The sequence below is a fragment of the Eutrigla gurnardus genome (genome assembly GCF_963514095.1).
Source record: "Eutrigla gurnardus genome assembly, chromosome: 10".
In the NCBI taxonomy this organism is placed as follows: Eukaryota; Metazoa; Chordata; class Actinopteri; order Perciformes; family Triglidae; genus Eutrigla; species Eutrigla gurnardus.
This window is the reverse complement of record NC_139924.1, coordinates 11,751,927-11,777,223: the sequence shown is the minus strand read 5'-3', so window position 1 is coordinate 11,777,223 and position 25,297 is coordinate 11,751,927. Positions and strand designations below refer to the sequence as shown.

The 25,297-nt window shown below is 40.1% G+C and overlaps 2 protein-coding genes across 4 annotated transcripts in view; both read left to right on the top strand.

Moving 5' to 3' along the window:
* The window catches only part of akap1b (A kinase (PRKA) anchor protein 1b), a 20,107-nt gene extending 17,628 nt beyond the window's left edge, over positions 1–2,479 (top strand). The window contains exons 11-12 of the mRNA XM_084019534.1: positions 1–1,530; positions 1,593–2,479. The exon at positions 1–1,530 is cut by the window's left edge and continues 2,015 nt beyond it. The gene's annotated coding sequence lies outside the window, so the exon portion shown is untranslated. The remainder of the gene's footprint in view (positions 1,531–1,592) is intronic.
* Positions 2,480–5,598: 3,119 nt separating this feature from the next.
* cuedc1b (CUE domain containing 1b) lies at positions 5,599–24,702 on the top strand. Of its 3 annotated transcripts, none has more exons than XM_084019537.1 (11): positions 5,599–5,738; positions 12,805–13,496; positions 14,932–15,059; positions 15,446–15,572; positions 17,160–17,421; positions 18,885–18,950; positions 19,158–19,238; positions 19,322–19,415; positions 19,793–19,851; positions 20,382–20,451; positions 21,312–24,702. In XM_084019537.1, coding segments are annotated over exons 2-11 (1,200 nt in total). In that variant the 5' UTR covers positions 5,599–5,738; positions 12,805–13,184; the 3' UTR covers positions 21,313–24,702. The 3 variants fall into 3 exon arrangements, with proteins under 3 accessions (XP_083875663.1, XP_083875662.1, XP_083875661.1); XM_084019536.1 differs by having other exon boundaries at positions 17,157–17,421; positions 19,161–19,238; XM_084019535.1 differs by having other exon boundaries at positions 17,157–17,421.
* The last annotated feature ends 595 nt before the right edge of the window (positions 24,703–25,297 follow it).

The window sequence follows — 25,297 nt, the reverse complement described above, 5'->3', positions numbered from 1 at the left end:
TTTCCTAATAAAAGACAGCAGGTGGGGGGTGAAACTCCTGCTGAGCTGCAGTAATGAAATAAGAGTGTAGGTGCATTGACATCCAGCTGTTTGTGGTTTAAACCCAGAGTGGATACATCAGTGATTCTACTTATCTGTAGAAAGATGTCTTGCTCATATTACTCAACAACCTTTTTAATCAATGTCGGGGTCCTGTAGTGAGTGATGGCTCAAATTTCCCAGTGACCTGATTGGTCAGTTGACAGATTTTGATTGGAATTTCTAAAGTAGCAACGTTACCATGGTAGTGTCCCCGAGTCAAAAGTGATCCACTTATCTCACTTTTGTGATACAGGCCTCTGATGGCAACTTTTTTTTATTTTTGTGAACCATGAAGATGTTGCTGTAATTATACATTTGCACAAAGGCATGTTGTCTGTATTCTAAAGTATTAGTGCAGTGTCACCCAAAAATAATCCAATATTAACAAATTCAGTGTGACGAGGCGAGGTCGAGATCATTTTAGCTGGTTAGCATCAGGTTAGCCTGAGGGGTGTTTATAAAGAGCTTGATTTAAGTGATCTGAACAAATCAGGGTTGAAATTTCATTAACCCGACTCAAAACAAATGTGTCAGATGAACTGTTGGTTTCAATGATAATTTAGGAATTATATAAAGCCACTTGATTAAACTGTAATCCTGGTAACGTTGCTTTGTGAAACATCCCTCTGGATTAGTTGAACTACATTTGAAAGAGGAGGTCCTGCTGAGCAGGGAGACCCACAGTCCTTCAGTCCTCCTCAGTCAAATCTGTATCCGAATCTGTTTTGCCATTGTGGTTTATCTTCTTCAGACACTGAATCATGTTTGTCCGACCTTCCCTGGTTTCACCACCTGAGGAGGCTGAATGAACCAGACGGGGGATTCATTTAACCATCACTATATTTCTAAACATGCACTCAACTATTTCTTATTTTGAAGTCTCTTTCAATGAAAAATGATATCACTGTTACCCTAGCAATAAGGCAGCTTTATTTTTGAAATTGAAGGGCAGAATGGGGAAGCTTTAATAGTCTTCAGCTTCTGTCCAAGCTTCTGAGTCTTCCCCAGTGAAACGGGACATGTCAGCGTTGTGCACTAAATAGAGGGAGTCAAATAAGATCCTTTGCATTTGATTGGACCACTAAAAAGTGAGTGGTTTTAAGCTCCACACACAACCTCCCTCATTGCTTAAAGCTATGGTCTACATTCTGAAAATCAGTTGAGCCTCTTAGACAGATTTGAAAGAAGCATCCCGCCCCCCCACAACCAAACCCCTACCCTCAGTGTTCCATGATTCGACGAGGCGGGAGTGGGTGGGGACAAGGCGGGATGACGAGGATCAGGGGAGACGAGGGGATTGGATGGAGGGTACGAGCCAATGGGAGCCTTCTGGAGCAATGGCATTGGTCAATTTCAATGCAGGCTGATAGACTGAATGGATTTTTTTATTCCAAATCGTAGACCATAGCTTTAAGGTTGCCAATTGATTTATGGATGGATGTCCTATTGGTTGATACTAGCTCACGTAAGCACACGTCATCTTTTGTTTTACAGGAAGAAAAGATGTTAAGGTTTTGACAACAAAAAAATATGAAGGACTTGTTTTGTTTCTTTTACATATATTGTTAAATATGACCTGGGATGTGGCGAAAAATGTTTTTTTCATTTAATCTGAATTTTAAGTGCTGTATTTGACACAACTAAGAACGTTTGTGTGTAACATAACAACTGTAAACAAACACCACTTAATAAGACATCCTGTCAATAATGTATCTCAGGAACGGTTGATTAGGTGGTTGATTGGTGAATCAACATGCATGAGGGCAGCTGGTGGAGGAAAGGGGCGTATTTGTTGTTGAAAAGAGAATTCAAGATTGGAAATTAGGCGTTTTGACCAAGAATTCTACAGAAGACGTGTGTGAGAAGGTGTCCTCAAGTTGGTGCTGGAATCGGAGCAGTAGCAATATTGTCTGTTGTTGGTTTATGGGCGTACTTCATCTCTGTTTCACATGAACTGTCTGATCCCAGGTTTTTTAAATCCCCCCCCCCCCCCGAACCTAAACGGCAGCCAAGAAACCCTCACCACACCGGAAAATATCAGTTTGATCAAACAAGAGTTTTGTTTATTCTCTGTAAATAAGATATCTGACTGTACTTTTCTATAACACTGGAGAGGAAGAGATATAAAGGGAACATTTTTTTTTGTGTGTTTCTGTTTGGTTTGTTCTGGTTCATCCTGCCTACCCTGTTTCAGTCATTCAATGTTTCAAGCTGTGGGACTGATTTCTAAGTGTTTGCATAGCTAGACAAGTCATCATTTGATTATTTAAATGGGTGTTAAGCTCTTGTGCCCAAAAGCATTTAACATGTACAGATCAGTTTTGCTAGGCTCATATTAAGTTTGATTTGTTGATTGTACAGATCTATTAAGGGAAAAAAATAAAAGTTATTGAAAGTGTTCTGCTCATTTCTTTCCCCACACATTCATTGTAACGAAGGGGTTTATGGGATGTCTTGGACACGTTGTTTTGTTGGCCAATAGATGTTTGATAAGAACTGTTTTTGTTTATAAATGAAAGTGATGCAGAGTTAGTGCTCCTAATGCAGATTTAGTTCCACAACAGGGTTTAAAATGGATCTCAATAACTTGTTGTAACATGTAAACTGCTATTTGACCCTGTGGGGGAAAAAAACATATTCAAGCAGATATGACGGTAAAAATAATTTAAAACTATGACTGGTGGATAAAATTCTCATAGTTCTTATTGTTAAAATGCATGATGAGGATTTGTCGGTTGTGGTTTGTAAACGCAACATTCAAAGTTGGCCCCTCCTCCCCAGAGGATGAAAGCCAACCCTAGACTCACTCTTGTTTTTGAAAGTCAAGCCAATGCTGAAATGCTTTAAACTTGCATTCTCTCTGCTGGTCATCAGGGGGTGACTCTGGTTGCAAAAAGAAGTCTGAGTGGATGGAAGTCTATGAGAACCCTACTTCTACCTTGATTTATTATCTAATAAACATTGTAAACATAAGTTTATGATCTTGATATCTAGTTTCAAGTCTTCTTCAATCCAGCATGATGTTCCTTTAGTAAATGATGGTATTTTTTAGAGTCAAATAGACCATAAAGCAGGGTATGCTTTAGGGCGAGGCTACCTTGTGATTGACAGGTCACAACCACGCTACCAATGCAGTAGCTACTAAGATGATTTTAACATTTAGTTGTAAAGTTGACCTTGAATTATGAAGCAAACTTTGTTAACAGCTTCACACCAGAATCCAGATGGGTTCAGATCCAGTAAGGTTGCTTCTCGAGGTGCTACTCTGCTGCCTGTGTTCATCAAATCCTCCCGTCGCTCCTCCAAAGACCAAATATGGTCACTTTCACTTCACTGGTTGCAAAAAATTTCAAAACCGTAGTCCACCACCAATGGGGTCATGCCATGATGACTACGTCCCCTTTTATAAACAGTCTATGGTTTTTATTGAGGTTGACGGCAGAAACATTCTTAACACTGGAAATTAAGAAAATCCAGGCAGATTAGGGTCTCTGCAGATACAATAGTTGTATCAGTCTTTACATTGTTCTATGATTGAGCTTATAAGCACATTTTCTAAAACCACAAGTAAATAAACCCTAAGGTATATGAATATATAGGTCATGTGTGCGGTATAATAGCAGTAAAGTTCCCTGTTTTTACTATAATAAATACAAAGGCTACACACTGGAGGCAGGCTTGTTGTTCCAAGTGTGCAATAGTGTTAAAAGAAAATTACAATGTTGTGATTCCTCTAGGTGGTGCCAAAGATGTATGTTATTGTAATGAGTGTACATGGAACATGGGACTGGGAGCATTTGTTAAGCCCTTTCAACCAGAAATCTGCTTAGGATGAGGTAACAAACCTACTTGGCGAGATTTAGGAAGATCCTGTGTGAGTTTAAAATATACCCTTTCTGGCAGAAAGCCCTGAAGTTAAACTTGCATGTAAATGCTGAGCTTCATCATCATTCACGACTGGAATTAACTCTCTGCTGCTTGTTTTCCTGAGATCTGCCCATCGCCCCTCCGCAGTCCAAACATGGTCACTCATATGGTCAATTGGTTGTAAAAATCCAAGATGGCAATGGCCAAAAATGCCAAACTTGAGGCTTCAAAACCGTAGTCCACAAACCAATGGGTGACCTCACTGTGACTACATCCACTTCTTACATACAATCTATGGTTTATCGTATGAGTTTATTATATGTCATAGCCTTTGAAACTGTTATTACATGTTGTCAGTAGTAAATGAGACAGATAATCTGGGAAACAATCATTTTCCTCTGCTTTTTTTCAGTGCTACTAATGACATTTGCCAGTTTGCACTCTGCCCCAAAGGAAAACAACAATCAGAGCAGATGAATCTCTAATGCTGTTTCAAACAGTAATAACAATAATGATTGGTAATATAATTTGATTACCTTTGATTACCTCAGAGAATGCTCAGTGTCACAGAGTTGTCGTGCTGCAATTAATTATGGGAGAAGTGTCCAAAATCCACGTCAGTCTTTTCAAGTCATTTATTTGAAACCTGTGTTGTTGTGTGACTAGTGTTCATTCATCTGCTGTGCTGTTTAAGGACCAGAGGCCCCAGAAACTGTATGGAAATAAGACAGGATACCAAAATGTGGCCTTCAAAATAAAATTTCAAATTTGGCTTAAAATGGATGTAGTGAACATACCGTACAACGTTTGTATTTACATTTTAAACGCTAGACTTGTGTATTTTCTTTAATGTTTCTACTTTTATTTTTACATGATGCACACACTCAGTGAAGTATTCAAGTTTGGAACACCATGTTTTACGGTTATACCATTACATCAAATATAATCATATGTTTTCTATTATGATACACCAATTGTTCCAAATTTGGTATGTTTTAAAATATCAGAATCTACACAGCATTTTTAAACAAATGCATTTGATGGTTGGCTGCACAACATGAATATATTAGCATACCAGAATGTATATACACTCCACAACAGCACATTGTGTTCCTATTGTGGATTTATCCATAAAGGGGAAATTCCACTGAAAATGTGCAGACCAAAGTCTTTATCAAATAGCAGTTGAGTGTTCAAACACATGTTTATTCAAGCATGGGTTAATGAACCCAAACTATATTACTATGCAACTTATCTTTACTAGGTGGCTGTTGGGACCATAATTTTGCTTTGCTTTGTTTTTCCCCACATATAGTACACTCTTATCACATTGCATATACTGTTAACACTTACTATTAGTGGACTACTCTTAATACAAATGTAAAATAAATAAATAAATAGTGAAATAATCACTTGTTGTTTAGATCTGCATTATTGGCATTGCAGATGCACAAGACATATTATCAACATAGTATATCTATTTATCATGTTTACAAGTATATATGTATGTACATAGATCTTGCAATATTGTTTTGTTTTAAAGCTTGGATTTTATTGCATTTTATCACGCAGAATATGCCCATACATATGTCTCTTATTTTGAAGCTTCGAGTGTGTTGTGGCTGACCTGAAACATCCGGTTGCCAGCTGCATTTAATGGCATATCTGCTGGTGTGTTGTTGAGGGACGGTACCCGTCTGGTTCCCATTATAATGCTAAAACCCCACCGTGCCGTTTCTCGGCTGTGCTTCTGCGGATGTTATCTGCTCGGCTGGACCCTCTGTGCCTCGGTGAGTTGACGCTGACGTTGCTCCGCGTTTTCACAACACACAGCATTGGCTAACGTTGCTGAATATGTACGCTAGTTTAGCACTGCCCTTTGTAAACACGGCGATGGAAAAGTCGCGTTTTCAGTAGCTGAAAAACGAGTGTAGCGTTCGTGTCTTGAATTGGCTGACAATTACACAGCGCTCATATTGGCCGACTGGGAGTCACTGACCGAGGCCTTGCAACGGTAACGTCGGTTGACAGTCCGCTGTCCGGAGGACCGTCTGTGGCTGGTTGTGATTAGCTGGACGGCTAACACATCGCTGCTCAACACCGTTTGACTAAAGGTCGCTGCTAACATTAGCCGTGGTAGCAGTCAGCGCTCCGGTGTTTATTTATTAATGTCGTTCGGACGACACACGTTAACCACGACATTTACACCGTCGTGTAACGGTTGTATGTCGGCTAACGACTTAATATTACCGTTAGCCAGTTAGCAGCGACCTCGTCCCGCAAAGAGCACATGCAAGGAGCACGCGACAGCGGAACCGTTATATGTGCCACACTAAAAACACGGTGATATTTAAATATGGCCCTTCATGCACACAGGTTTGCATTATGAAAATAATCTTTTGCCATCCTTTAAGGTCTACTTTTTAATTCCACATACTTCCGAGTAACGATATTTAATTAAAACTAACTTTCTTCTCCGAATACCTTTTTTTAAAACGGACCTTAGCAGAGATTAGACTGATGTCTTATGTCTCCATTTCTCTAGTAGTCGCCACTTCTGAGAATGTGTAGTAGTGGCACTGGCCACCAGTTTATCGCGCACTGGAGAGGTGTGACCCTGTTTTTACTCTGGTTGCACCTTTCTGGTAACGTCCTTTTAAAGTGTGGTAGATGGATAACATAAGCTTTCGAGCTAAAATAGCTACGCTGCCTTAAATGGGTCACAATATAGTTACAACAGTATTCACGTATGTATGCGCAGTGCTAGGACGATACAGGATTTTTTTTTAATTTTTCTTATCACGGATCGCGATTTACTCTACATTCAAAATAAGTTGATTAATTTTAATAGTTAGGAGGAAGTGTAGTCACGAGTGACTTGGAAAAAGCTGTCCAGTGTGCTTTCATGGCAGAGAAGTGAAAATGGAGCCTGATTTAAAAACTACGATACTTCCTATTCACAAATATGTCGATAATCCTCAAAATATGCTTAAAATGGCACTTAAACATACTGGAATCACTTTTAAATTTAGTCAAGAAATATGTTTTATTGCATCACAGATGAGACATAAATGTTTATTTTGTGAAGATCAAAAAGGATGAAGGATAATACATATTAAAGTTGGTTTCTATTTAAACTACACTGTCTACATGATAGTGAGCTAGACAGCTTTTTCAATTCACTCATGATATTCACAATTATCCTGGTTTACTTATTGTGCGTTTTTTTTTTTTTTTTATTACCATCTGCGATAAATTGATACTCGATTCTTCCGATGAAAACATTTTAAAGTCTAACCTGCCTTTTGTTCTGTTTTTCTTGCCAATAACTAAAATTGATGGCAAGCCTCCAGATTCATGCTTTTTTTTAACTGTATTTTAAAAATGTGAAAACCTCTTTCACCACTCCTGATTTTCCATTTCACTTTTAATGACAAAAAAACAACACTTTTTGACAATACCTCCATATAGACAAAATTGTGTATCAATTTGTTCCAGCTCTTCATTGGAAGTTAGCACTTGATGTCTTGCCCCCTCTTTTCCCTCCTGAAGCTGTCCATGGGTTTCATTGGGTTTTTTATGACCTCCTAACATTTTCTGCTTTGCTGTTTGCTATCTGTACACACGTAATGCTTCTAACACCCCCTGCTGTCCGTGACATCTCGTAGTGATTCCACCTCGGTGTTGAGGCTGAGACATAAAACCGTCTTACACTCAGAGGGGGCAGGCAGACCTGTGGATGACACACCAGTGGCCCATTAAGTGCGGGTAAAAAGGATACTGTAATGCAAATCAATTGGGCTTGGTAAGGAGCAGAAACAACCCTGTGTTTGAGAATCGCTATCAATCTCACCTAACCAAATCGCCAAAACAAAACACGCTTCAGCATCATATTTTCATGACCTCATCATCAAGATATGATAATAATTAATAAAAGTATGCTGTGTTGGAAGCACACTCCCTCATATACATCAAACCTAAGAACAGCTGATTTCTTGGATTATTCTGGAAGAAATGGTGATCCAACCCAAACCCTGATGGTGCTGTTCCTGAAATAGTGTCTGTCGAGTGCAAAATATTTCACACTATGGATCCGTTTCAACTACTGCTGTAGGCCTATGGAATAATTCAAAGCTCCATTAATGACATTGACATTCAAATTATTATTATTATTAATAACTTATTGCATGCAATAGTCCACCCCTCCCTTCCTCTGTTACACTCTCTACCAAATATGCAAAGTTCACATATTTGCCTCACTCGTTTGATGTCATTCGTGCCATTTCGCGTCTATTCTTGTCCACACATCAGTTGTTGTAAGCTTTAAGGCATCCTAGTCAAATGTTTTTGTCGTGTATTCATGTTAACAAAGAAATTGATCTGCTGATTTTATTTTCAGATTTTTCTCTCTCTCTCAAATATTAATATCAGTATTGGTAGACAACATCCAGTATTAACAGCAACAGTACTATAGAGTGGCGAAGTCCCACGTTTCTATTTCCGGTACATGGGACCTCAAAATGAATTTGTGATGCATGTATTCCTATGGCGAGATCAAAATTATTTTCTGGTCCCGTTTTGAATTGTTCCATGAATTTCACGTATGTTGTTTGTGATTTTTAAAGATCATTTTTCATGCAAAAAAAAAATTGCGAATAAGTTTGATCATGGTAGGTTTTTTGTGAGGCCGCTTTGTGAACTAGAGCTCTTTGCTGCTCTCGGCGCAAATGATATCCGTCAGTTTGAGCCAGCGATTCCTAGTCTTCTCATCAGACGGGAACCGAAAGCAGGAACAGCCGTACCTGCTGGAATGGGAACATTCAGGAACAAAACACACCGGCATCTTTGTTTGATCGGCACTGAATCGCTGTGAGACAGGGTGATGACATGACGTCACATATACAACATGTAGTCTTTCCCATTGTGTTTTCTCTACAGCCTTAAACGGAACAATTGCACAATAAACGGTCAAACTTTAATTTAAATCCACAAACAACATATTTCTAATTGGGGCATATAACGACTGGAACCAGCAAATAATTATTTTAGCTGCATTGAGGCCCATACATTTTTAGGTCCCATGGGAGTCTAGTAGAAGGGGCGGGACTTCACCACTCTATTTAAACCTAATGCTCTGAGGCAAAGCTTCAGAAATGGTTAATTTAGAGAACCTTACCTTTTTTCAGTGGTGTAGTTCTCAAATAGGTGGTTTGAAAACTGCTGCCTGCCTATGGTTGCTGTCTGCCTGTTGACTGTACTCTGGTGAAATGAAGGAGGATGGCTGTTATTCCAATGGGGAGCCAGTTTTGTCTCAACAATTTAAGGTTAATAGTTCTGTAATAGAGCATGGAACATCTGGTTTTTCTGCAGCTGTTAAATTCCATCATGTGCAGCTGTAAGAGCTGAGGGTTGACTGCATTTGTCTAAATCCACGTGTGTTATAGAATCTGTGTCATAAATCTGTCCAAACAAAGCCTCAAAGAGTGCTTTGAGTGTTCTGGCCCTATTGCTGCTACATCATCAAGCTGAATGTTGATGTTACCTTCATTGCCACTGGTTATGTTATGCACGACGGGGATCACGACCAAGATGGACCATCTCCGGAGTGGGCCCAATGGGCACCCATCCTGCCTCCTAAGCAGGCTGTCCTGTCGTCTCGCAGACCACGGCCAGCCTAGGGATGCCTTGATACCACTTTTTTCAGAACAAGTACAAGTACTTGCATTTGGGTACTTGCCGTATTGTAAATGTGTTCTTTTATTTTATGTTGGCTTTGCTGAATGTTGCCACATTTCAATCAGGTTGAGGGTGCAGCCACAGATCAGCTGATATTCGTTTTAAGTATTTTCTCTCTAATTCTGATCAGAAGGACCGATCAAATGACTCATCGATTCTGAATTGAAACATTTACAATACGTTTGTCTGCTTTAAACCCTGCTGTTTAATTTACTGTGAGGGGAATTATGGTGAGCTCTGTAACGCTGAGGAGACGGCGGGCCTCCGTTCTGAACAGCTCGTTAAAATATAGATGTAAATGAACCAATAGACCGACTGGGTTAACTGGTAAAAAACATCCCATTTATCCATTTTATTCATCTGCTACCATCCTCTGCTCTGTTCAGACACTGATGTGTCGGTGCCATTGGTACCCGCTGTGTGTGTGGTCGAAAGACAGAAGATGAGAGGGAAGAATGTATTAATAAAATAACAGTAACGTTTTACGGTGAGATGCAGTTCAGGTGTTTTATTACAGAAATCCTTAAATTACTTCAATCAATATAAAGTTTTACAAAAGTATTATTTTAAAAGTGAATTAAACATATTTTATTGTCACTGATGCTGCAGAATTACAACTAATCTGCCAGGCAGCCAGGTGAAGGAAATGTGTGAAGCAGTAAGTCAGTGAGGCAGTCCAACATTCAGTTCAATGTTCTAAAGAGATTAACAGATTTACACCTCGGCTTACATCAGGTGAGGTGAGGCCTGATTAAACATCTAAACTGACTAAACACGCAGGCAGCAAAAAAGTTGCCACGTTATACACAAAGCTCACCATTTCAGGAAAGCAGCCCAAGACAACACAAAGAAAACTTAAAAGGGAAACATGCATCTCTCCTCTCTCCTCTCTCGCTCAGGACAGAAAGTCCTGCATTGCTAAATATAGCATGGTTCTTAGGTGCCGATTGAACTGTTAGTTTCTTTAGCATAGGATCACAAACACACTAATAGTACTCGGCTCTCTCTGTGGCAAAACAACCAAAGCTTTCTCAGTTAGGATGGCACTATTTCTCACAATATGGCAAGCTGCAATTTTCAAATGGCAGGAGGCATCACTATTTGTTGAAGGCTAAATGTGTATCAGTGATGTACTAGCCTATGCATAGTAAATTACATTTAAATATTAATTTCAGCTGCAGGCTAACTTCAGCATACGCGGTGTTGCTTTTGAAGTTTTTTAGTTTTTTCTTCAGATGCACGCAAGTCAGCGGATGTAGGGAGGGAAAAGAAATTGGGTGCACTGATGATCCTGCTTTTGATTTTGAAGGTCAAGAGATGGAGGATGATGGAGGAACAACAGAACGTGCTTCCTAGAAGCCACCATTGTGATTCAAGGATTTAAAATAAACAAATAATTAATTGTCATTATGCAACAAAGCACAAAGAAATGCAGCTGTCGCCCTTTTGCTACATAATTCAAACATGAGAAATTATGCAGGCCCTATGCAGCATACATGGCTTTTCCATTGTGATTAAAATAATTGAAATATCTCTTCATCAAAACAAGATTTCTCTTTCTTTAAAATGCTCAAACGCTTGCTGTGTTTTTCATCTCACTTTGATATATATTTTATATGATAGATTACGCAAGATTTGCATAAATTTGCCATATTGTGATACCAATATCTTAAAATACCAATATCGATAGCTTAATCATTTTAACTATATAGACCAGCCATATCTGCTGGTAACATTTTGTCCATTGTAAGCGGTCGCTGTTCAAAATGACGAAGCCCAATTCAGTAATACTAAATGCTGCAAAAACATATGTTCTAGATGTTCTCCATGCAAGTGTCACAATTTACCAAAGCAGCCTTGCTCTACATAATTGTCCTGTTACTCTATCTCAATAATTGCTTAGTTTGACAATCTGTCAAAAACTTACATGTATCATTTAATATTAAATGTTTTTCAAACTTGTATGAAGCAGATTGTAAAGCGAGTAGAGAATAGCGCCATCACTTTGCAACCGCGCTTTAACTGGGAAACGTGATGCAGCAACATTTGTTGAGCAGTTTTGGTAACGTGATCAGATGCAACATCTCTGGTCATCTCTGTATGACACTGATTCAGTGTTTCTTGTTCTATGTGCATGCTCACACACACACACACACACACACATTCACGCACACACGGCTGCAGTGTGGCATGAAGGCAAGGCCATTAGACGGGCATCTTGTTTACATCAAAGCCAGACTCGTGGTAAATAGGAGGCGAAGAGAGGGGCTCTGTTTATAGGCAGTGGACGGGGCCTGGCACTGCCATGTGGCACTGAGCAGCCGCCAGCTACAATAAACACCCAGTGAAGCAGGAAGGGAGAGGCAAGAATGGCAAAGTTACAGCAACTCTTAGACAAAAAACAGAGGGAGAAGGGGTTCAATTAGATTTTCTTTCAGGTTTTCTCTGAATTCAGGGCACTTCTGAGGCCAGTGTACTGTTTCCTCATTATTTGCATGTCACGTGACCTAAACTGAACTCAACCCAAAGTCTGTCTCCCTGACCTTAATGATTGGTGATACTTAAGGGTGTCATGGTACATAAAATTCACGGTTCGGTACGTACCTCAGTTTTTGGGTCACAGTTCTGTATATTTTTGGTACAATAAGGAAAACAAAGAAAATGTAGAAAATTTTACTTTTTTTTTTTAAATTATTATTAATGTTCAACCATTGCTCATTGGCCATAATTCTAACTTTACCCGTTAAGACACTCAAATATTGGAATATTGTCAATAAAAAATACATAACAAAAATGAATCGCAGAAATGTCTAATGTAAATTAAATTTTCCCTGGGGATCATAAATTAATTCTGATTGTGTAATCCTACTTTTCTCTTAGACACAACAGACGGACTAACATGTGAAGACACTTTGTAGTGGCTAATTTGTCTTTGTTTTTTTATCAAAATGGAAAGTGATGTACTTGCCATTTTAAGAGTTTTAAGTATATTTTATTGTATATTTTATGTATTTCATATTGTTCCATGCCTACAAGGCAATGATGTAGTTTTAATGAATAGATTGAATAGACTGTGTTGCTAACTGTTGCTAACACTGTGCCCGTCTTCTCTCTCTGCAGGTGCGGATGACTGTGATGTAGCTATGTGTGTTGCCTTGCGGATTTTGACTCTAATCTCCAGCTGGTGACAGGACCTCGGAAGATTTAATTTCTGTCACCACCTGACTCTCCCAATCCCTGCGTACTATAAATACAGCCAGCCATGCTGGATGCAGCTGAATAACGAGTAGTATTGGGGGGGGCGGGGGGGAAGGGAACTGGAGTATTTCCAAACTCCGATCTAAAGACTGCCATGTTTGTGTTAGAATGATAAACTGAGCGGGGGGGGAACGTGAAAAGCAAGAGAGACTGAAGGGGGCTGTAGTGCGTGTGCTGGTGACAGAAAAGAAGAGCCATCCTATCTTTAGGTTGGCAGCACCTGAGGCAGCCAGGCCCTGAGGATGACTAGCCTCTTCAAGCGCAGCAGCAGCAATGGAGGCTCCGGAAGCAGTGGAAGTGGCGGTGGGGGCGGCAGCGGGCAGGGGCAGCTCAACAACAGCAGGCCCAACCGGCAGGTCCGACGCCTGGAGTTCAACCAGGCCATGGAGGACTTCAAGACCATGTTCCCCTCTATGGACTATGAGGTGATTGAGTGTGTGTTGCGCTCCAACAATGGAGCGGTGGACGCCACTATCGACCAGTTGCTCCAGATGAGCATTGACGGACAAGGCTCAGATGACAGCTCAGATTCTGATGACAGCATCCCACCAGAGGTCAGTGAAAAGGTTTCAAGGGCACCAACACCACTGGGGAATATAATGCAGGCAGCCAGGTGGGCAGTTAGCACTTCCAATATAAACCAAACGCTTATTTAAATGATAACCAGTTGGGTCAGTGATGGATAAACATTTTGAGATGATCGGGACAAGATTTACCACGTACGTGACTACTTCTGGGACAGTCACAAAACTTGTGTCCCGACTGTAAATGTATCCAGTGAGGTTTAATTGTACTCAGACGCCTTTGCTGATGGTGTTTCTGGGTGATGTCTGGTTAAATGGTTTCAGAGATTTGTGGTATTTCCACAACATTTGACCTGTAGTTTCTTCCTAACTTATGGCTTTGCTTTGTCCAGCTCTCCTCTGTCCTATAAAAATACTACTAAATTGCTGCTAGATATCAGATCTCGTTGCACTCACAGGGGATGCTAATACTTTTGTTACTTGAACATTTGGATGTAGAATGTAGGATTTTGCTTATAACAGAGTATTTTTATGCTGTGCTCTAGTAAATAATTGAATCATAAACACATGTTCAGGCTGTATAGATATGAAAGATGACGCAGCAAAAAAAAAAAAAAGGTTTCCCAGCTTGACGGTCGTTGTCACTGCAGGATGAGAAGGTTCAGCCAGCACTTAGTTCACAGCCCCAGGAAGAAGTCCAGGCGAGGGGTAAAGGCCGGATCCACGAGCTACTTTCCCTTAAAGCTGTTTGTGTCGTTGCACACTGCTGCAGAAGAAATGCACTCATATAGGTTCAGCCAGCCCACCAGTTGAGAGGTGTAAAATTATTTTCAGTTCATTATGAAACTGTGGCGGGACAAAGTTGACTTTGGCGGGCCGCCAGTGTCTAGGTAATTAACAGGAAACACTGCCCCATCAGAAACGCATGCTTTCTGACTTCTGTGTTTGTGCTAGGCAGGGATGGGGCAATATCACATTTTATTAAGAAATAAATAGTTTGTGATAAAGATTATTGTGATAATATTGTATCACACTTACTTTTGGCCAGAATATTATTTACCTACAATTCATCATCCCATGCCTGGTGGTAGGGGTGGCATTGCAGTGACAGGACATGCTCAGCAGTATGAACGCAGTTTGTCTTTTCAGCATGAGTATGTCAAAATATAAATCATCAAATATTTAGCAGTGGAAACCCCCTTCTTCTCTATTAAGAGGCTGCTCTGTGACATGTTAATCAACTGTCCAAACATCTAAACTCAGTGACGGGAAGGATGACAAAACTGTATTAAGCACTGCAGAACTGTAACCTTCAGGTCTAAATTCAGCATGTTAAATTTGACATTGGCCTAAACCTCAGATAACTGACTCATCCTCGGAAACAAAGAGGAATTCTTGGTAAATTGCAAGTGCATGAGGGTGAGGCAGCTGAATGAAACCAGGCTTGTGGTCTGTTTCTCTCTAGATTCTGGAGCGAACACTGGAACCTGACAGTTCAGATGAAGAACCGCCTCCAGTCTACTCTCCACCAACATATGATATGCACATTTATGACAGGAAATACCCAGAAGCCCCACCAACACCCCCACCACGGTAAGGAAGAGGGACTGGTCTTTTACATTGTTCTTTGTGTTTTATTTAATTTCATCTTTTAAATGGATGGAGGGTTTGTAGGTGGGGAAAAGGGCAACCTGGCCCTTCTTCTAGTTTAGAACAGCACCAACTGTCAGAATATTCTTATGATGTATCAATCAATTTATTTCAGTTTGTGTAAGGCTTTTCCTCCTTTTCTCCTTTTTATTAAAATATGGGAATCGAAACAATGTTTCCTTTGAGCATCCCATGTGAAATTGTGAGTGGGCAATTTAAAGGATATAACTATTTAATAGCAGTTTGAGACAGCTAGAGATAAGTTGATAATGTACCTAATGCACTTGGTAGAATAACTAATGTGTCCTGTTGCTCCGTGGGCTTTGTAGATTTGAAGCCCAGCCACCTCCAGGTCACCAGCAGGTCAGAAGCTACCGGAACTGGAACCCCCCTTTACTGGGAAATCTCCCGGATGATTTTCTGCGGATCCTGCCACAGCAGTTGGACAGTATAAAGGTAACAATGTTAGCATACAGATTGTTAAATGGCTCATTTGCTTGCTTGTCTTTATCAAAATGTGCTTACATTTTAATTTTGTAAGTAGGGATGGGACAAAATAGGATTTGATTGTGGATCGCAATTTTTCATAATCTACTGTATATCATAAATATGGTCATGAGTGACTTGAAAATGCTGTCTGGCTTGTTATCATGTTAGACAAGTGAAAAATGGAGCCTGATTTATGAAATGTATTTATACTTTATTTATGCAGGGAGACCTTATGATTTATGATCACCATATTTAAGATTATTTCATAGTTTTTCACTAAAAGCGATGTTCACTTAAAAAAGTTGTCCCATCTGTGAGACCATACAAATATTACTTGCTTAACAAAATATAAAGTGATGCCAGTATGTTTAAGTGCCATTTCAAGAGTTTAAGCTCATTTTGATGCCTAGTAACGAGTCAGAAAATACGCGTTTAAATTATAATATAGTTTAGAAGGCCATGTTTATTATCAACAAATTGCTTAATAAATGGAGACATGAACAGTGCCGACCAACAGTGCGACTGCCAAGACTTTGGCAGCTACATTAACTCTTAAGATACACAAGCTTATTATACTAATGACCACCAATTGTTATTGACCTACTGTACATTAAAGGCTTTCATTGCCATTTAGAAAGTCACTTTTCTATCACTTGGGCTGCATCCTGCCCCGCTGTCTCATAAAAATTACACTAAGCTCTGTTTTGCAATCGGAGCATAGAGGACCGTTTCTTTTTACGCTACAAACAAATTACCTTTATTTTTGTTGTAAGTTTGAGACTTAAGACTCCTTCCTTACTATGAATGTATTCTAATTTTTCCTAACCATTTTTTGAGTTAAGTTGATGTGTTGTGATGTCCATTTTCCATTCATTACCTTAAGGTAATCTGTTCCAAACATGCAGTCCATTAAACTGAACATCAAGTCTAAATGAATATGTATCAGTGTTGCGTTAAAGTAATGCAGTTTGAGTGCAGATTGGTTTGAGAGGTCTGAAGTGCATTACCTGCACTACATTAAACAATAATGTACCGTTGACAAAATGAGTGATTGCACAATTGAAGCACATTTCAAGACTTCAAACTACAGACATGAGAATGATATTCAATTTCATTTCTACATCCCAAAATCAGAAATTTGCCTCCGAGGGCTTTAGAATCTGTACAACGAATTAATCTTCTCATCTAACTCAGAAAGGAAGGAACGTTTTGACAATCCAGGAGTAGTCGTGACAGTAAGTGAAGCCACTACCAATGCAAATACCTACTAAGATTACTTGCTTAGCTGTAAAGTTGACCTTTACTAGAAGCCAGATGGATCCAGATCCAGTAAGGTTGTTGCTCAGGATGCTCTTTGTGTTTATCAGATCCACCCGTTGCTTCTCCGCAGTCCAGATATGGTCACTTCCTTCACTGGTTGCAAAAATTCCAAGATGGCTACAGGCAAAATGCCGAACTCGAGCCTTCAAAACCGCCGCCCACAAACCAATGGGTGAAGTCAAGTTGTCTACATCCACATCTATGATACTAACTCTCCTGTCTTTACCTCAGCAGAGCTCTCAGAGCAGTCTATCCCAGCCCTCATCGTCATCGTCCTCCTCAGTTTCTTCAATAAGCCAATGGACAACCCAGTCAGGTTCCCAGTCTGGAGCTGCAGGGTCCACTGGAGGTCCAGGTTTGACAACGGGAGCGACGGAGCAAGACAAGAAACTGAAGCAGTATCTGGAAGATGAGCGCATCGCCCTGTTCCTGCAGAACGAGGAGTTTATGAGAGAGCTGCAGCGCAACCGCGAGTTCCTCATCGCCTTAGAGAGAGGTAGGACCATGGACATGCGTCTCGGTATACACAGAAATTCTGCTCATAATGTCAGCATGAGGTCAGTGTCGACAACTGTACTGTGGAATTATAGTATACACAGGATATTAGTCATTGGAAATTATTTGAATGTAAAGACATTCACATTTCTTGTTGTAAGATACTCAACAGATATTCTTTACACAAGATAAAGTCCTCTTTAAAGGTTGCTGTCATTAAAGTTGCCCTGTGGAGTCTTGGACCTCAATTAGTGGGTCCCTGTTTAGTCAAAATTTCAAAAAAGCTTCTTTCCAAATATTTGTTGAGCAACACGTTTGATAGGACTGCACACAATCGGTTTTGGTGAGTAATACTAGATAATAATAATAATTTTTGCTTGTTGACAAGAAAACTCCATGGGGCACCTTTTTAAGAGACTGTGTTTTTTGTGCTGTTATTGCCATAATTTGCCTTGATGCTTTTCTCTTTGGAATTATTTTTGTCAAAGTAATGAAACTTAAATCTCTGATGATGAACCACAAAACAATATCAGCAACCCAAAGCTACTAACACCAGTAGAGAATAGTTCTTTAATGGCTTGTGTGTTTGTGTTGAACGGTCACGGTGTGAGTTTGATCCACCTATAATATATAATGGCCTATAATAAGTTCCATCTGGAGACCTTTTGCAAGGGATGCACCGATACAGATACCAGCATCAGGTGCTCTAATACTATCACGTCCGATACTTTATGGCAGCGACATCAGGTAGGCGGAGGAGCAGGAGAAATGTCAACCGTGACGTGATTCACGGCAGTAACGCCATCTGACGCTCTCTGCTCGCTGAGCTCTGTATCCAACCTACTCTACAGGCACTAAACTGACATTGATTTTCTCAATTGACACAAGTGCATTTCCTAATATTATATATTCCTAATGTCATATTAGTTTAAACTGTGATTCTGCATAAATGTCCCGCCTTTCACATTTTAGCTCTTGTCACATTTAGCCGTGTAAATAGTTTTGGGTTTCTGGTGTTTATTTTTTGTGTGTATTTCTCTGATTTTCTTTACTTGGACAAAATTGATTCCATAAGTCTCCATTTGTCACAGTCTTACATCCCTCAGCTTTATGATCAAAGACTTTGCTTCCATTGTTTTAAAGTTTTACAGGTGTTTCGTAAAAGAGGAACTCTGAGTTCTTTAATCACATTATTTACCTAATGGATTAAAAACTCAATTCTGAGAAAGAAATTAAGACTTTGACTTCTCACAAAGTCCACTAAATGTTTACCAGCAGTTGAAATACAACAGACGAGTAGATAAGACTGGATTGGCTGATGGAGCTTAAAAAGTGTTTCCTCCCCTTTCATCAGACGCTGGTCAAGATGAATTGGAGGTTTAGAAGTCTGGCCATTATACCATTATAATCATCACATCTTGATTCCTCACATCAGTGGTCATAACATCTGCTCTCTGTTTTTAGATCGCTTGAAGTATGAATCAAAGAAATCAAAGTCCAATCATTCATCTAGTATGGAGAATGCCACAGGTAGATATCACTCATCAAGCTTCCTCTGCCAAGCTATTTGCAACTGTCTTTTCACACTGAATTCTTCTGAATACTGGTCGGGTTGTGTCGATGCATTCACCGGGATATTAGTTGTCCAGGATGTGTGTTGTGGACACATGAATACATGAGGGTTTGTGTGCCGCTAGTAAGTGTAGCGTGAGCTAGTGTTACTGTGTCTGTGCGCAGGAGAACAGTACTCGGCAACTTCAATGGAGGCCGTCTCGGATGACGCCCTGTTCAGAGACAAACTCAAACACATGGGCAAATGTAAGTCTCCTGATTTCCACTACCACTGATATTTCACACGTCATCACATGACCCTTGAACATATGATGTTTTCTCTTCTTCAGCAACCAGAAAGAAGCTGTTTGAAATTGCAAGAACTTTCTCAGAAAAGACAAAGCGGAGAAAGTCAAAAAGGAGGATGCTCCTGAAGCATCATTCGTATCCTTTACTTTATCTCTGTCACATTATCTGGATGATTGTTTTGTTGTTGTAAGGTAGTACAGTAGTCATGTCTTATTTATTTACTACAATCATATGCCATAATGTGGGTGGGAATACTTCCACAAATAAAAGCATCAATAACAAAGCATTTCAGCAGTGTTGGTGAAATCCACATTGAAGAATGCAAAATAATTATCGGTAGAGATGCATTTGTACCCTCAAAGTCTTAAATTATTTAGCACTTCCATACTCCATCAACACTGTTCATGTAGAGGTGTCTGCTGCTCACATACAGCCATTGATCAGCCGCAAACCTATTTCTGTGAGACTTGCCAGGCTAGCGTTTTGGTGTTCTTAACTAATCTCCTTCCCAGATTGGGCACAGCCAACTCTACGGCCAATCTCCTCGATGATGTAGAGGGAAACCCCTGTGGTAAGAAATGCACCGACACACCGTAAAACCTTTTTGTCACTATGTTACAGAGCAGTTCTTTTTAACTGATTTAGCATCGAGGTCCAAATGTTTGATCAGATCAGTCCATACATCCACCAACCTGAGAAGCCTTCAGCACAATTCCATGCATTCTGCCTGTCAGTGGATTCAAACCAGGTGGCAACCTCCTTTTCTGAAAAGTGAAGCCACTGCTGAAGTGCCTTAAACTTGCATTTTTTTCTACTGGCCATCAGGGGGCGACTCCTCTGGTCGCAATTTGATTTTATTCAACCCCCCTCTATACCCCATCAGGTAACAGTGTCCAGTGATAATAGCCACAAAACACTATATGAAAAGAAAACCCGACTGTATCGTTTAGAGTTCTATCCACGTCAAGGATTTGGTTTATTATTTTTACTGATATTCATCATCATCTGCTGCTGTTGTAGATATCTGCAACAAATCTTAATGAACATTTTCATAGGAGATGCACATATAACTTTTCATATCTTTTTGTGTCTTGTGTCCAGAGGAAGATGGTCAGTCCAGAAGAGCAAAAACTCAGGAAGAGAATGAGCAACGCAATGAGCCAGTAGTATGGTAAGGTTCTCTCAAGTCTTTTCAAGGGAGTCCTGCTGTAAAGATTATCTTGTAGTCATGAACATAAACCAGCCTGCAAAGTGATGACAACCCATTTAGATCACATCACGGGCATAGTGTGCACCTATTTAACAGTTTATGCCAAAAACAAATCCAAAAAATCTATTACTTAAATCAAACCCCTCCCCAGATAAATTGATCGTAGTTAATTTCCGTAGGATAATCGTAAATATCATCATAAGTGACTTGAGAAAGCTGTCTGGCTCACTATCATGGTAGAGATGTGAAAAACAGAGCGTGATTTAAAAAATGTAATTAAATTAAATACATTTTAAAAATGTATTTATCTTTTATTTATTTATCAAATTATTTATTTATGCAGGGAGACGTTGCAAATAATTTCATTTTTTCCCATCAAAAATTATGTTCACTTAAAATTGGTTTCTTAGCAAATTGTTACCACTATGTTTTAGTGCCATTTTAAGAGTTTTAATCATATTTGGTTTGTTATAAGTTTAATATTGTCAATAGTAATTATTTTAGCCAGGATAATCATGACATGAAATTTTCATATGGTCTCACACACAGCTGATGCCATCTGAATTAACTGAAAAGTAAACATCAGTTAATTTAAGTATCTATCTCTCTGAATTAAATGTATGTGCTGACTATCTTCTTCTCCTTCTCTGCTTTTTTTCTCTTGAATAATCTCAAAATAGCGATATCCTTGATCACTGTGCTCCCTGTAGTTCTGTCAGCCCTTTCAAACGCCTCTAAATAAGGCACAGACAAATATCTTGGTTTGCCGTTTTATTTTGGGATGACAATCCTATTCATACAGACACTCTTCTACATTTCAGATCCTCTTATGCTGCACCATATCAGGGTTACCATGGCGACAGCAGCATGACCCATGGGTGGTGGCCTCGCAGCTCTCCCCGTCTCCACCCGCTCACCCCACCCTAATCCAAACCAGCCAATGTAAGGCTCAGCAATGAGCTGAGACCCCCCTCCTCCCCAGGGAGAGGAACCGGACTGTTCCCAGCACTAACTGTCTATAATTGCATTATCTCTGTATTATAATACTTTGTTAATATATCATTTTAAGTGTAAAGGAACATGCATTAGTCCATACCAGTATTTGTTAACGGCTTCCTTTAACCCCCTGAGAGGAACACTAGCGTAGTGATGATCTTGCCATATGAACCTTTATTACTTTTCCAGACTGTATGTTTCTGATTGGTGCCCCTCAGATCCTTTATATATACACTAAACCATGTAGAGCTTTTTTACCATGTTTTCTTAATCAGATTGTAATATTCCGCTTTTTTGAACGTCGGGGTTGTGTGACTGAAAGTTCTGGCTGCCCCAAACTTGGCATTCGTAACCGATCGATCCCATTTAAAGGATGCATGTGTGGAGCAGTTCAGTAGTTTGCTTTTGTTTGGCAAGGTGAAAACAGTCCCATTCAATCCATCATAACAGCACAGCAGTCCAAACATTAAACCAGGAAGACAATGAGCAAACACGGGGCGTCACACAAATGAGTGAATATGCTAGAATGATTTAATAGAAGTAACTTCAAAGCCAGACCGTGGTCTGAGGGCCAAATCCCTCTTCTGAATGAACACAGTCGAAGCCTGCGGTCGTTGACCGCACATGATACAATGAATATTAATATAACATTTTCAGACCGTCTCTCTCTCTCTCTGAAGGCACATTCACAAGTGACCGAGGTAGCAGTGTGAAGAATGAAGAGAGAGAGAAGTTAAAACCCAAGTGTGATTGTGGGATTCACTTCTTGACGAGTCAGCAAAAAGTTAGTGTGAAAGATGTGAGTCAGTCAGTTTTCTATGCTACATAACAGCAGATGCATGTCGTATATGCAGATCTATCGAATCAATCCATTCCTTCAGTTGCTTTCTACACAGCAAGACCATAACTTTGCTGAATAGGAATCCACGTTTAATATTCCGGTGGCTACACTTTGTAATGGCAGCAGACCAGCGGTGGCCTAGAACATAGGACAAACGCATTTAGTTATCTTTTTCAAAACTGTACCTCCAGCTTTGGGTTGTGTTTGTCTGCAACCAATCATGTCGCACTTCCTGTTAACAGCGGCAACGTTCACAGGGAATCGGGCGCTCCAATTCCAGATGTCAACATCTACCTCCTCCTCCCCATAAACTCGTGCGTGTTTAAGTCCAGGGATATGTTTTCAGTCCTGCCGCATCCACAGATTGTGTCAAACTGCGTCATCGCCGCCACATTGTGCAACTAAGGGCTGAAACGCTAAATGCCGGTAGCTAGCTGAAACATTAGATTTCAACATGTCAAAGGATTGTTTGATAACTAATATGGTAGGACTAGTTAGCGAGCTTGTGTTAGCCATGCAAGCTAATCTACTACTGCTTCATAATACTGCGTAGCCTTTTGATAATCCACATTGCACTATAGCACAAATACCATATCGTCAAAATGCTTTTCCTTCGCTTGCGGAAATAGTATCGTTGTAGCGTTAACACTTATCAGTGTGGTGCGTTCACTGAGCCATACTCGCTGTACGTAATCAAGGTTACAGTAGTCAGACATCTTCATCTGGTGGAAAACCCACAATCTATACGCAAATCTCCTGACGTGGGTCCAGGACATTCAGTGCTGAGATTTGTCAAATGATGTTTACGGACCGCCGCCCTCAATCATCACATTGGAACACCAATGATATCAAAAAGCTTAGCTCAGTTTGTGGTCAGTCATAGTGGAAAGATAATGTGATATCACAGAGAGAATATTGCCGTATGAATGTTGTTTACATGGTACTTCTGCTAACACGCTAAAGTTGATCATCGGTGTTTGTCATCGTACAATAACCTACAGAGAATGTTAATAATTTATGGTTATTAACTACAGTCGTTTTTCATTGTCAAACAGGAGAAAACTGATATGAGAAGAGAATTATTTGCAGTTTAATGACTTGGAACAGGAGCGTACCAATGTTCCCAGGGTCCTATGTTCCCCGCTTTATGAGACCAGGGAACATAGGACCCTTTTTTAAATAATAATAAATAAATACTACTAATAAATACACTAAATATCTAAATCTAAATAATGAAATGGAAAAAAAAATTGGTGCACAGGACTGGAAAAACGGGACACATAGGACCCGGGGAACATAGGGAGACACCCTTGGAACCATAAACTGTTTTGCTCCGTGGCATGACGAGACATTTTAATTGTGCGTTTCACCGTGTTTCCGCTGTTTTTCTGCCACCACAATGCACACGCAGCTGCAGTGACGAACGTGTCTTAATTCTGGGTTCTGTACCCTGTTGGCGGTGCATCCAATCAGAGACCGGCCTTTAGCGAAAGTGACAAGGAGGCACCTTCACACAATACAAAGACAATGGAGAGCAATGACTTGTTTTCCCTTCTGGTGTGGGCGGGGCTTTAATGTGCTCTGTGTCGATGTCAGACCTGAAGTTTTGGGCCTCTGTAATTTGTCTTTTTTGGAAAATGGCATTGCTCTCACCTCGCCTGTTGAACCAAACCAGGACTCCACTGCTCTAGACATGCTCTCAGTCGCTTCACTAAAACCTCGCTAATAATCTGCCAGGTTGCCAGAACTCTTGCATATAAACCTAAGAGATGTTTGCAAGAAGTTATAAGGAAAATAGGAAATATCACCCAGACTACTTTGCCATATCTCAGGTTGTCCTTGTAGCAAATCATGTCTTTGTTGGTCTCATCTCTTTGAATGAAGGGGAACACATTTCTAAAGTCCAGTGTCAAAACTGTAAACGATAGCATCACGTTTGAACATGAATTTTCATGAATTAATTTGTGCAATCTCCACACGAATGATGGTTATGTCTGGTCGGGAGGATATAGCACCTGAAACGTGATTGGATGATCGCCCTGGGAAGACTCGTTTTGTTAGGATGCAGCTGAAAGTGAAGACTGGACGACACGGAGACACAGAAATGAGCCCTTTCTACTGTGCTTTGCGTTTGTGTTTGTAGATGTGAAACTAGCATGGATTAAACGAGTAGTAGAAGTCTGATGTAGCTTGTTTGAACAGAAGGTGTTAGGAGAGGACAAGTTGGACCAGGAAACGCAACTTCCTTTCTCCCTTTGTGCATAAAATGTTATCACTTCAGATTATCTCCACTTGTGAACCTTTTATGAATTTCTTTTTTTCAAAATTTTGTGTAAGTGTTATCTATCCCCTTTGATTAAACTACTTTAATGTCCTCTTTGCTGATTTAGTGATGATCGAAGTTTGAATGTCTGACGGTGATTTTAAATGTGTTGAAGGACCATTGGCTCCTTTCTATAAACAATGGATCAAATGAATATGAAAAGCGTCACTTTTAGTGAAAAACCCACAGAGAATCGTCATTTTTTTTTCTGAATGGAGTTTGGATTGATCAGAGCGAAGCTATACATTGTAGCTGCTCCATCAACACTTAAAAATAACGCCATCTGGACATAAATACGGCAGTGACCTTGGTTCATTGTACATTGGTTTCTCCACATAGTCTGGTCTGGTCTCTTGACTAATATGAGCTATTGTAGACCTCTGGGGGACCACAGACACAGGAGACAACATTTGTTTCCTCCATTTCTGATTCAGCAACGTGAGGACGACAGGAGGAGAATCTAAAAGCTGACAGCATTTCTCGCTCGAGTTGAAATATTTCAACTCCTGCACTTCCATCAATCCACCGCCACAAATTTGCATCTTTGTAGTGACTGTAAAAACAGTGTGACCGTATGAGCGCTGTGCGGTGTGGCAGCTATTAGCTCGCCAAACGCAGCTTGCACTGTCATGAATGAAGTACCGTAC

Coding starts and splice junctions, on each gene's coding strand:
- cuedc1b (XM_084019535.1), top strand. CDS start 13,185: ATGACTAGCCTCTTCAAGCGCAGCAGCAGCAATGGAGGCTCCGGAAGC. Junction 13,497..14,931: donor ATGACAGCATCCCACCAGAG/GTCAGTGAAAAG, acceptor GTTTCTCTCTAG/ATTCTGGAGCGAACACTGGA. Junction 19,239..19,321: donor ACTCAAACACATGGGCAAAT/GTAAGTCTCCTG, acceptor TCTCTTCTTCAG/CAACCAGAAAGAAGCTGTTT.